Genomic DNA, 12,916 nt, shown 5'->3' with positions numbered 1-12,916 from the left:
GATATGGAGCTTTAATAAGTTGTACTTACGCACAATCTACTTGTAATCTTGAGTTTTAAGTAATATGCATTAATAAACAGTACTTTACGCATAAAAAGTGGTTTTTAAGAGTTTTTGTCAAATGTTTTATAATATAGTATATATTTTTTTTATAATTTAATTGAAGTTTAATAATGAAATCATTTATTTTTAGTTTAATAATATAACATTTTATAAATATAATAATTAAGTATTYTGTTAGAACTCAATGATTATTCTAATTATATTTTAGATTTTTATATTTAAAATGAGATGTTTATCATGTATTTGATTGTGTTTATCTGCAGTTAATTACACGAATTCAGATATGAAATGAAATCGGATAGGGATGAAATCGGATAAGGATGAACGAGTTTAAGAGTTTTTAAAAGTTTTAGTCAAATGATTTATAAGATAATATAGATAATTATTTTAGAAATAAAAATATTAAATTTATTTTTTCACTTTATATTTTTTTGAATGCAGCATACGGCGCGATATTGGATAAAATATTTGAAAGCAAAAAAAGCAAGTCAAGTGGTTTATAAGCGACAATTATGGGAATCTTTCTTGCCTTTTCTACACCTTTTATTAATACTAGAAACGTAATTTTCACCATTTTTTTATTAACATGAATATCCAAACTCGTTATGTGGGCTGACTAATCTTAGGACGACCATTTGTTTTGCGGATAGTTCAAAGTCACCATATTTGAACTTCCGTGGCCTTTGGGCGATTTTTATTTCTCCTTGCATTTGAATCTGAGACCTCTAGGTACTTTTGATCTTTGAAGTTCAAGCTCGAACCAATCAGACCACCCTTGTGGTTAATTTTCACGATTTTGAAAGTTAGAGAATTTGAACAACAAGTGGGTTCATTATTTCATCCCACCCTTTAGCATTTGTATTATGTAGCAATGTTGTAGTATAGACTCATTTTATGATCATTATGTTCAAGACGAGAAGGCTTAACGGGCACATGTATTTGTATAAATGGAGTTTGAGTTTAGGATTAGAACTTACTGATCTCAATCATCGGATTTGAAAATAATACAAGTAACATCTAATATAACACTTAGAAGAAAACTCTTGGTCCTTGCCTTGTAATTATTATATCTGAAGTAAGTCATTCGTCGGAGATAACAAATAGTGTTGACATCCAAATCTAGTCTTACAGAAAGATTTCATTAGTATACGGTTTTGGATTTCAGTCACTTTCATATCTATATCTTAGATAGTATTTTGGGATGAAATCTCAAATTTGATAGATTTCCATGCGAATGCAAGAATGTAATTGATCCATTAACATGATCATTCAGTTTTGATTCTCATAAACCCACAAATATTCTAAGTTTATATTATCATCCGAACTTTCATACTTCATAAATAGTCTAAGCTGGAATTTGATATATTACTTATATTTCGAAAAATATGGATGAGAAATTTCTTTGAAAAAGCCTTGTAACTATTCATATTGATCCACAAACAAAAGGTCTTCAACAAAACTGAAGACTAGTTAAAGTGAGGTCAATATCATCATCAAAGTGGATTGGATTGTCATCTAGCCGTTAGAAGATCAATACAAGATAAAATCAAAAGTATTATGACAAATACTACTTCTAGCAAGCCGAAATTGGAAGTTTAGCTCACTAACTCTACCAACTCTCATCCTGGTAGGTAACATGCTTGACATGTCATACAAAGTAAGTTCTAAAGTACTATTTTAATAATACCTTATACTTCCTCTATTGTTGCCTCTGCATACAGAAGGATGGGTTGGGTTAACAAATGTCTACATTAACTTCATGGATCAACAAATCAAATAAAGATGTGTGTTAAAGTTAGACAACAACATTTAATGCAATGGTGGCTATAAAAGGTCATCCTTGTCATTTGTTGCAACTCACCCGTTTTGAAAGAAATTATGAGCGATAGTTTGTTAAGCAAAATAAGTATCACAATCTGAAGAGACTATCTAAGTACTCCAGATCTAAAAGAGTGTTGGTCCCGTTAGAGTCTACAAGATGTGTACAACAGTTTGTAGAAAGGGGAGGGGATGAATACAAATACAGAAACTTTTCAAATTTAAAATATATATTGATAAGAAAGGATCAATACAGATTTTACAAGATTGTTTGCGGAAATATAAGTTAAACAAACCTATTTAAACAATCTAAAGTTACACACTAATTCTTAGCAAATAAAGAAAGGATTTGCTATAAAAGACTTAGAAGAAAATAAGTTCTATCTGGGAAAAGAACTTGTTTAGAATACAATAAAGAGATTCTAACTTGCTCTTGAAGATGAGCGTATGAGTTCTTAGATGTGTGTGTTCTTTTACTTAAGCGTAAGTAAGTTTAGGGTAAGAGTTTGAGTGTCTCTACATGGAGATATAACACATCTATTTATACCCATTGCATTAAATGCACATTTAATGCAACGTGGTAGGGTTAGAACGCATGTCAAGCCTTAAAAGGAAGGCTTGTCCTTTGCTATAATGAATAATACAAAAAGCCTATTCATGAGCAGACATCCTTTCACAAAGTTGGTGGGTAATAGAGTCAACTAGTCGGCTCCATACCGTACTAACATTTAGAAAGGGTATGGGTTTGTCCTTTGTGTGTGCAATGACAAGATAAAAACAATCGTGCTCAACAAGCTTCTTTTGATCGCTGAATGTTGGAATAACCTGAAGGTCTCTTCAGCATTCGCTGAGGCTTGGGCAGTCTTCATACATATGTAGACAAGGCTGTAATCACTGAATACCGCTTCAAATCACGTACTTGCCAGTCTCTAATCTTCAGTTTCAATCTTCGACTTTCGCTAAAAGTTCTTTGATGTGAGTTTTGTCTTCATGAAGTATCGCTGTCGCTGATTGGATTTGCAATACAAGTTTTTCAGCGATCACTGAACAGACTCAGTGATGATCGCTAGAACTGAAAACAGAAACATAAATACTTCGAATAGGGTAAAAARGATTATCATCAAATCAATGAGAGAGAGGATTAACAAAGAGTACTTTCTTCTCTCACTCTTTCAGTTGTTAGCAAATTTGTCACCAGTCAAATTGTTTATGATCAGTTTTTACCTTCCTAGCTTCTGCGTCAAATATGTAATTCTTGTTTTAATACAAAATATATAATTAAAAAATGAAAAAAAAATTGTGTATGTATTCAACCCCCTATCTACAAGCACACCATGTGTTAGTCATTACATTCCATGACCAACATAACCAATACTCCAAAACTCGAAATTGATTCATGGAATGGTTATATCATGTTGAGAAATTGGTAAAGAAACAATAGGAATGGGTGATAGGTTACTATGCAAATAAAATGGTTATAAGTAGTTTAGAATCGATTCTTGGAGGCCTTAGCATAGTTGTACGCATAACAAAATTAAGAAGATGCACATAGGTGGCATGCAAGCTTAGGTGCGAGCCTAAGCTTTTTGGGGGATTACGTAGGTGCGAGCCCAAACTCACTTGAGCCAAGAACGCCATGAGCTGGGGACCTTACATAGAAAGTCATGTTGGGCACATGGCTGACCCATTCAGTCTGATTTGGTCCAGTTAACTTGGTTCGACCCGTCTTGACCCATTTGACATAACTTGATCCATTCCGGTTTGGCGATGTAGGGTCCAGTTTGACTTCTTTTTTTGTCTTAACAATTCGATCTTGTGAATTGGATTGACCAATTGACTAAAAGTTAACCACAATGATGAAAGTTACTAGGGTTTACCTTTTGATCTAGCTCTGAATTTTAGGTTGAATTTTTGGTAGAGTGAGGCACTAATGAGGAGTATCGATACTTACAGTGTAGGTTATTCTTCGAATGTGATGAAGGTTAACTAAGTTGTACAATCATGTGATTTTTCATAAGATTTACCATGTGACACAAGTTATTTATATAAATAAAATATATGTTATGCATGAACCTTTATGTTAAGTGAGGTTCTAAAGGATTATGTGGATATATGTTATATATTGCATGTATATGTGGTGTAACTAGGAGACATGTTTGCTAAATTATTTAATGGCTTTATTTCATTATGCATGTATAATTGACAGTTGCACATATTTTACGAAGTGTTTTTTTTTAATTAACCTGGATATTCAACCCGCTATGCGAGCGACTAATCCCAGGACGACCACCTGTTTTGCAGATAGCCCAGAGTTACCGCATTTGAACCTCCATGGCCACAAGAGGACTTTTATTCCTCCTTGGATTTGAACCTGGAACCTCCTGGTGCCTTTTGACCTGTGGAGCCAAGCTCAAACCAATCAGGCACTACCCTTGTGGTTTTGACCTCCTGGTGCTTTAAGAAGTGTTTTTGTGGTATGTATGATTTCGCAACTGTGATGCAGGATTTGAGTATACGGGTGTGTGCTTTGAGGATTAGGACAATAAGGGTAGGGTAGCAAACCATACCATATAATTATTTATGAGATTAAACTTGTTTTTTAATTGATAAATATTTTAATTAGGAGTACGTATTTATAGCAGTATTATGTACATGAGATTTTATGATATGAATGTTATTACTTATGCATGAAATCATGAACTCACTAATCTTTATAGTTGAGTAGTTGCATGCATATCAAAGGCAGACGCTTTCAAACTAGAAAAGGGTAAGGGGCATGGCTGGACCGTGAGAATGTTATTTAGCTTTCGATTTCAGTATTTATATTTTATATGTTCTAGTCCGGTATGGGACAAACTATCTTATAGACATTGAGGTATGTTTTGGTGTGTTTAGATTGCTATTGTGAGATTTACTTCGGTTTGGAGATTTTGGATTACTATATTGATGGTTGTTCAACTAGTTATTATAGATTTATATATGAATGACGCAACCCCCTTGGAATGGAAAAGAGGGTGTTACAAGTGAGGTCCTAAAAGACCTCTAAGGTCGCGACCAATGTCGTGTGGACCCTCGGGTCGGCCTCATTCCTTTTGACTTCAATGTTTGACTTGACATTTATTAATGAGTAAGGAGTGCCGATTAGCAGTTCTTATGGATACTTAGAACCAATGTTGCATTGTGTAGGTGCATGGTTTCATACCAACTCACACAATCAGCTCGTTCTTTACACACTAGGTAATCTAGGTGAGTTTTCATGACTCGTTCCTAAGAGGATATAAAACTGACATGCTTTTAGTTTATACGATGTATGTTATATGCTTTTGTTTATGAATTTGTGTATTATGCCTTGTGAATGGTTAGTTGTTATCACATTATATGTATGCTTAAGATAAAACCTTTATGTTTAGTACATGTTGTTTATGTACGATGTTTCAATATTGTAGAATATCTGGGAGTCTAGCTTCCTTTTACCGGAAATTAATTTTGAGCTTTTAGTACAACACAAGTGAATAATGCTTTATAATTCTTATGCTATTGGTTTTGTTCACTATTATTAATTGCAATGCTTATATCAGTATTCTTCCACGCTAACCATGAACTCACTAACCTTTGTAATTGACACATGTCTTATATTCAGGAAATACACACACGAGAGTCTAGGGGTGAGCAGCGGAACCGGGTACCCGCTTACGGAACCGGAACTGCTTTGGAACTGTCGGTTCCGGAACCGGAATTGATATGAGTGGTTCCGGTTCCTTAAATACAAAACCGATTGAGAATGGTTCCAGTTTTCAATTTTTTGGAACCGTTACCCGCCGGGACCGGTTCCAGGACCGGGTACCCGGAACTGGCGGGTACCCTGAACCAGAACCGGTGGGTACCCGGTATTTTTCAATTAAAAATAATAATTAATTTTTTTTAAATACTAAATTTAGATTAGGTCAAGAACTTAGAACTCTAGATTCAGAATTTGAGATAAAATGATTCGTATTTTTTAAAATTGTGTGTTTAATTGGATTCGTAAAATGTAATCGTTAAATTTTGAGCCTTTACAATTGTAGTATGTAATCGTTAAACTTTCAACATTTACTATTAATCTATTATGGTTTGTGATCGTTAAACAATATTTATAAACATTATTCCGTATAATTTGTATTCTTATTTATTTATTTAATGTTTTGGTAATATTTTATTTTTTATTTCTAAATAACAAAATTTTAATATTTTAGGAAGCAGGTACCCAGAACCGGACCGGTTCCCGGCGGTTGCGGTTCCAAAAATTCAAGAACCGCTCTAACCGGTTTCGGTTCCAATATCTCAAGAACTGCCGGTTCTGGTTCCTGTCAAATAGGGCGAGTACCCGCCAATGCACACCCCTGCACGAGACACAACTTTTTGGATTAATTTAGTTTCATTTTGAAATGCTCTTTGTTGATTTTGCTATAATAACTAATATGTGGCAGGACGAAATAGTTTGTTCAAACTTAGGGACCGTTTACCTAAACACTTACCCGGTAAACACTTATCGGTAAAATTCAACACTATCGCTTACTTACTGGGTAAGATTTTATTCACTAAAACGCATCGTCTGCAACAATTTATCCTAGTAAGCACTAACTATGATAAGAGTGGTCGCCCTCGCTTACGAGGTAAGACTCTCGATTCTTGCCTTCGTTCTTACAGGGTAAGATTCTTAGTCCTTGTCATATTCATCCGGTAAAATAAAGTGATTTTGTAAGAGCTTACCCGGATAAGCGTTTAGTAAACGACACCTTAATAAAATCCCATTGTATTAATTTAGTTGATATAATGCCTTGAATGGTTTGAGACTTTCGTATTCTTTGTTATTTATTTGAATGGTTGATTTATTCATTTAGCATTTTAAATCCCGTAACACCTGATTTATTCATTTAGCATTTTAAATCCCGTAACACCTTCTTGGGATCTAGGAAGGTGTTACGAGATTTGAAATATTTTTTATATCCATTTGAAATATTTTGTAACATTTTGCATTTGCATACAGAAAAGTGAAGATTATGTGTGTTTCCTATAAATAACTTATAGACTAAGAACATGAATAGTTAAGCAAAAGTGGCCAGCCTTTCAACGACTAGTTGTTGGAATCAGCTTCACCCAGTGACTGATTCGAGTCCTTGGCTAAGATCTTTTGAGGAGTAAAAATTTGTTGAATTATCCTATTTCATTAAGTTTCTAAAATGAGTATGTAAACGTTCCTTTATGTTTTTCAATTTAAAAATCTTAAAGTTGTGAAAAGGGTGTCGCTCTTACATTCAAGTGGAATTGGATAAGGATATAAAGAGATAAGCAAAAAGAGAACATGGACGTCAAAGTTCCAACAAGAGTTCATGAGTACAACGTCATGCTCAAACGATGGTATGTGTGAAAATTACTCTTTTATCCTTTTTAAAACGGTCATGTGCACAACATGTGATATCATTTAATCGGCATTTGCTCTTAAAGTGGATTACATATGTTGAAACATCGGTTCAAATCTTCCCAGATTCATTAGAAGATTACTTGACGGTTAACTTCAACATCCTACAAGATTAGTCGACATGCCATTAACCAGTACAGACATCCATAGTTACAAAAAAATCTCGTAGATGGACGGAAATTATAACGAAATAAAAATGTAAGTTAATGAAAAGCATGGGGCCTAAATTTGTAGATTAAGCATTAATTAGTAATTAGTAATTAGTATGGGGGGTTACGAAGATCAAATGGCTATATAAACAAGAAGAAATCTATATCAATAATCGGCAGGGAGAGATAACGGAGCAATCTTTCTCCCACAAGAACACAAAAGCCCCAATTATGGGTGCCGAATTTATCCCAAAACCCAGTGAGAATAAGGATGATTATGATCTCTCCGGCGATTGTGAGGCTGCTCCGGTCATACTCGGCCTCCTGCCGGCGGCACTAGTTGACCACATAGCAAGGGTTGATTTATCAATCCTCTCGAGAATTCCCGGCGAACCTGGTGGTTCTTTCCCCGTACACTCTCTCACTTACTTTTCTTGATTCTTAATTTGTTCAATTCTATAATTGTGTGTTTAGTTTAGCTGATTAAAATAAAAAAAAACCATGTAATCAATTGCTTAAATCTCATTCCTTTCTGGGTAAAACTCGATGGGCTTTTGCCTTTTTTTTTTTTTCTAGAATGAGGGAATCCAGCACAGGTGAAGGCTCTGTGTGCTTTTAGTGTGTAAAAGACCAGAGCATTGGTACTTACCGTACTTTGTATGATACAAGCATGTGAAGCCTTCATGATGGCTTTTCATGAAATCATATTAAGGGATACCATTCGAAATTGCTTTAGTTTGAATTGAAGGATCTTTATTCATGTATGTTCTTTGTCCTGCATTAGAAGTTATTAACTGAATTTAGTGGGTTTCTTGATCTTTTAAGATCACCATATGTCAATGACATTTGTTCAAATATTACCATTGTATGATCTTCTCTACTAGTTTTCGAGTTTTCCCACTAGATTTGGCATTCTGATATGATTTAAGTATGCTAATTGTTCATAGTTCCATCATCTTTTTGAGTGTTCATCTTTTGACAGAAGACATATAGGTCCCAGAAACTGTAAGCTGGATAAAGACAGAACTACTTTACAAGAATCTTTGATAAGATTTTGAAAAAGAAAAATAAGCCTTGTCTTACCCACATCGCCCACTGCCAAATTCTTTTGGCACTTTCATCATTTTTTTTTGGCAATAATGCAATTATTGAATATGGCAGATTTAGTTTTTAGGATGAACATCATCAAGATTGTAGGAATTGTGCAAACTTCAAGAGTGACTGTGTTAAACTAGGGTTCCTGGACTATGTTCATATCACATTTTGATAAGGAGTGTTCGATTTGTAATTATTTTAACTTACCACCAATCCAACATGATCGTACGGTTAACCCCTTTTCTTTTAAAGGGATAATATGTCTTTTTGTGTTCTTTTATGATGATAGATTTGCATCCTGTTAGAACTTCTGTTACTAGTTAGCTTACAGATTGAAGATACGATGAATTTTCATGGGAATTATGCAAGAAAAATCTCTCTTTTTGTAGGTTTTAGCTGAGGAGTTGAAAGATATACTTAGGCAGGTCGATACCCATATTTTATCTTCTCCGAACGATCTGCCTCCTGTAAAGACTATAGCTGGGGGTAGTGTCACCAACACCATTAGAGGCCTTGCAGCGGGTTTTGGGATCTCTTGTGGCGTGATTGGAGCCTGTGGGGATGACGAACAAGGTGCCCTGTTCGTGAAAAACATGAGCTTTCATGGTGTAAACATATCAAAATTGAGGGTGAAAGATGAACATACTGGTCAGGTGAGCCTCATAAAAAACGCTCGACAACACTTCCCTTTAATGTTTTTGACATTAAAATGGATTTTTTGGTGTGGGATCGGGAAAAGGATTGACGCGTAAGTGCTAAAACTCTATTAGCTGATATGGCACAGTGTGTTTGCTTGGTTGATCCATTGGGCAATCGTACGATGCGACCCTGCATTGCCACTGCTGCTAATATACAGGTGCATTCTAGTTTTTATATATAGTTGTCCGAATTCTTATATATTCTTCGTGAAGATAGACTTATGGTTTGTCTATTCAGGCAGGTGAACTGAAGAGGGAGGATTTTAAAGGTTCCAAGGTATACAGCATCTATCTTTGAATTAAATGTATCCATCGCCTCTTTCTCGATTAGTAGAACAGCATATATAGCTCGATCTTGGATCAGAATTATGTTCAGCTAGCTTGTTGAGATAAATTTGAAGGATGACAACGTGTTTTTGGTCCCTTGCTTATTTATATCCAGCTTTTCAAGATTTTAAGCTTATCTTCTTTTCTCTCTTTTACACATTTTTCACAAGCCGCTCTACTCTTTGAGTTAGACGGCATTTCTGCGCATATCTTACCCTCCCTGAACCCCACCTCCAAGTTCGTTTGGTTAACTCTTTGGTGATTATGAAACACCAATAAACTAGTTTCGATCAGACGGCAATCAGGCTTTATAAAGTACAGTCACTTGAATCTTAAAAGCGTGTTATCATATTACCGTCCATAAATTCAATCACCTGAATCTTAAAAGATCATGGGTTCAAGTTGCGAAAATTGTCACTTTCCAAACTGCTAGGGGAAGACTGTATACAAAATATTTTGCTTTCCAACCCTTGGAAATCTTGAAAGATCATGGTATTCCCCCGAGTCAATTCGCTAATTTTCTTTATATATTTATGTTACAGTGGTTGGTGCTGAGATACAGTATATACAATTTAGAAGTTATTAATGCAGCTATTAGAATTGCCAAACAAGAAGGTCTTCTTATATCCCTAGATTTGGCCAGTTTTGAGGTAAACTTCTATTTATGTTCTTCTTTCACTCTTTAGACCTTAAAACAAATTCACATATGAAGAGACATTGTTTGCTTGCTACAGAAGCATGCATAACTTTTCGATGTCATCTTAGTTGCATCTAGGAATCATCAATGATAGATTCTTTGAATCCTTCTTAGTTTAACATATTATTCGACATTCTATTTACATGGGCAGATGGTTCGGAAATTTAGAAAACCTCTTCTAGAATTACTGGAGTCAGGTAACATAGATCTTTGTTTTGCCAATGAAGATGAAGCTGCTGAATTAACTTCAAGGTGACGTTTTAGTTGATTTAATTTAAATACTACGAGCAATTTTTTGACATGTTGCAAAGAGTAACCCATAGTCTTTTGTGTGTTTGATGTTTTTTTATTATTATTGTAGTGGTGAGCAAGTTGCTCGACCTGAGGCTGCACTTGATGTCTTGGGGAAATACTGCCAATGGGCCGTGGTCACCTTAGGTGCAAATGGGTGTATCGCAAGATATAAGAAAGAGGTCAGCCTCCAAATTCTGCACCACCAGCTCAACATTTACCTTTTGAATTTGTATTCCGTTCTAGAATGCATGGAAACAGTCTATTTACGACTCTACCCCTTGGGGTAGAGGACAAGGTTGCATACATCTTACCCTCCCTAGACTCCACTTTGTGTGGGATCCACAGGGTTGGTTTTTTGGTAACCGTGGGTGTCTGTGCCAGTTTGCATGCACTTGACTAATCCCATGGACTCCTAAAGATAACAGCCAGAAAGATCCTCCATGGCTCTAAGGAGACTGGAACTGGAGACCTATAGGACGGAGCCCCAGGGCCTAACCTGATTTGCCAATTGAATTGACCCTTAAAGATTCATGGGGTTTGTTTGGTTTTGGTATTCCATTCTAGAAATGTATTTTTATTAAGTACATTTATGAAAAATCCAGATTGTGAGAGTTCCGGCTATCGGGCAAACAAAGGTGGTTGATGCCACTGGGGCAGGAGACCTTTTTGCCGCTGGATTTTTATACGGGCTGGTGAAAGGATTGTCCCTAGAGGAATGCTGCATAGTTGGGTCTTGCAGCGGTGGATCCGTGATCCTGTCACTTGGTGGTGAGGTGTCGCCAGAAAACTGGCAATGGAATGAAGATTTTGGAAGGAAAATTTTGAAATGAAATTTTATGACTATGATAAAAGATTTTAAGAAAGACCCATCTTTGATTCCTTTTTAGTTGAGCAATTTGGAATGATTTGGGATGAATTATGAGCAGGATCACCATCATTTGTGTGATAATTTCTCTCTGATGAACACTTGCATATGGTGAATTTGAATTGTGTATGTATGCAAATGGAGGAACTGTCATGAACTTGATATCAATCAATGTATTTGTTAAAAAGGGGTTAGACCTCGCGGTTTTGGCTATTTTCCAGTCCAGACCGTCCGGTTTAATTTGGTTTTTTGCATCGGTTTTCTTGAATAGCCCTGGTGAAATGAAAGTTTTCCCCTGTTCAGCGCAAGTTTGTAAGCAAAGTTCGGATGTTGCCCTTCAATCTCGTCGTTTTTTTGGTAAACATTGGTATTCAGTAAATTTGGCTCCACCTTGATTAATACCATGGAGGCATGAAACCCATAAAATATAGGAAATAAAATCTCTAGTGGGCGAACATGAATATGACAATAACCAAAAATCTTACCCGTGAGTGAAGACAACGCCTCTTATCATGGTTAGTGTTTACCGGGTAAATTGTTGCATATGAAGTCGTTTTTGTTGACTAAACTCTTACCCGTTAAGTAAGTAATAGTGTTGAATTCTTTTTGACAAGTACTTTAAGTAAGTATTAGTGTTGAATTCTTTTTGACAAGTACCTAGCGAATAAATGTTTGGTAAACAACCCCTAAGTTGGCTTGGAGTTTTTTTAGTGTTTAGGATTTGGGCCCATTTACAAGCCCAACATTTGCACAATTTCAAAAGCCCAAGTTGATTTGTTTAAATGGCTATTACAATACAACCTCTTGTGTTTTAATCCGATCCGTGTATAAAGAAATAAGTAAATGAAATTGTGCATTAACCGTTTATCTCATAATTTATTGAATATGATATGATATGAAGATCATAAATATTTTAAGAATTGTGAAACCATTTATTTGAATTAGTATTCATTATGAATATGGTTATAGATTATTAATTCAAATATGTTGAAATAGTGGTGCCATGAATATAGGAGGAAAAGTTGTGCGGGATCAAACATTTCTTCTACTTCTTTTTAGAGTAAACTACAAATTTGGTCCCCGTGGTTTGTCAGAGATAACACTTTTTGTCCTTATAGTATCGAAATTACAAGATGGTTATCATACTTTGTAAAAACGTCCAGCTTCTTATCGAACGAGATGAGTGCATTTTTCAATTTGTATATGGATAAGGCTCAATCTATTTTGAATAGAAATAAGTTTGGCCTCCCATTAAGTCAAGAAAAAATTAGGGAGATCCAAATCTTTTTTTTTTAATTTATTAACTTGGATATTCAACCTCCTATGCGAGCCGACTAATCTCAGGGCGACGGGCACCTGCTTTGCAGATAGCCCGGAATCACTGTATTTGAACCTCCGTGGCCATAAGGGGATTTTTATTTCTCCTTGAATTTGAACCTGAGACCTCTCGAT

General features: G+C 35.4%; 1 protein-coding gene across 1 annotated transcript; it reads left to right on the top strand.

The window, feature by feature from the left end:
• Window positions 1-7,664: 7,664 nt before the first annotated feature.
• On the top strand, window positions 7,665-11,677 carry LOC112514524 (uncharacterized sugar kinase slr0537). The gene is made up of 8 exons (XM_025121041.1): window positions 7,665-7,899; window positions 8,973-9,236; window positions 9,368-9,439; window positions 9,520-9,558; window positions 10,151-10,258; window positions 10,457-10,557; window positions 10,667-10,778; window positions 11,202-11,677. Exons 1-8 carry the CDS (start codon window positions 7,720-7,722, stop codon window positions 11,427-11,429), a joined length of 1,104 nt encoding a protein of 367 aa, XP_024976809.1. The 5' UTR covers window positions 7,665-7,719; the 3' UTR covers window positions 11,430-11,677.
• Window positions 11,678-12,916: the final 1,239 nt, after the last annotated feature.

Source organism: Cynara cardunculus (genome assembly GCF_001531365.2).
Source record: "Cynara cardunculus var. scolymus isolate 2C chromosome LG 6, CcrdV1, whole genome shotgun sequence".
Lineage (NCBI taxonomy): Eukaryota > Viridiplantae > Streptophyta > Magnoliopsida > Asterales > Asteraceae > Cynara > Cynara cardunculus.
Note: the sequence above shows the minus strand (reverse complement) of the source record. Positions and strands in the feature narration are given on the sequence as shown.

Bases quoted from the DNA above. Each gene is read 5' to 3' on its own strand.
- LOC112514524 (XM_025121041.1), top strand. From the start codon at position 7,720: ATGGGTGCCGAATTTATCCCAAAACCCAGTGAGAATAAGGATGATTAT. The intron at 9,237-9,367 runs GTGAGCCTCATA...GATATGGCACAG, and splicing joins AAGATGAACATACTGGTCAG to TGTGTTTGCTTGGTTGATCC. The intron at 10,558-10,666 runs GTGACGTTTTAG...TTATTATTGTAG, and splicing joins GCTGCTGAATTAACTTCAAG to TGGTGAGCAAGTTGCTCGAC.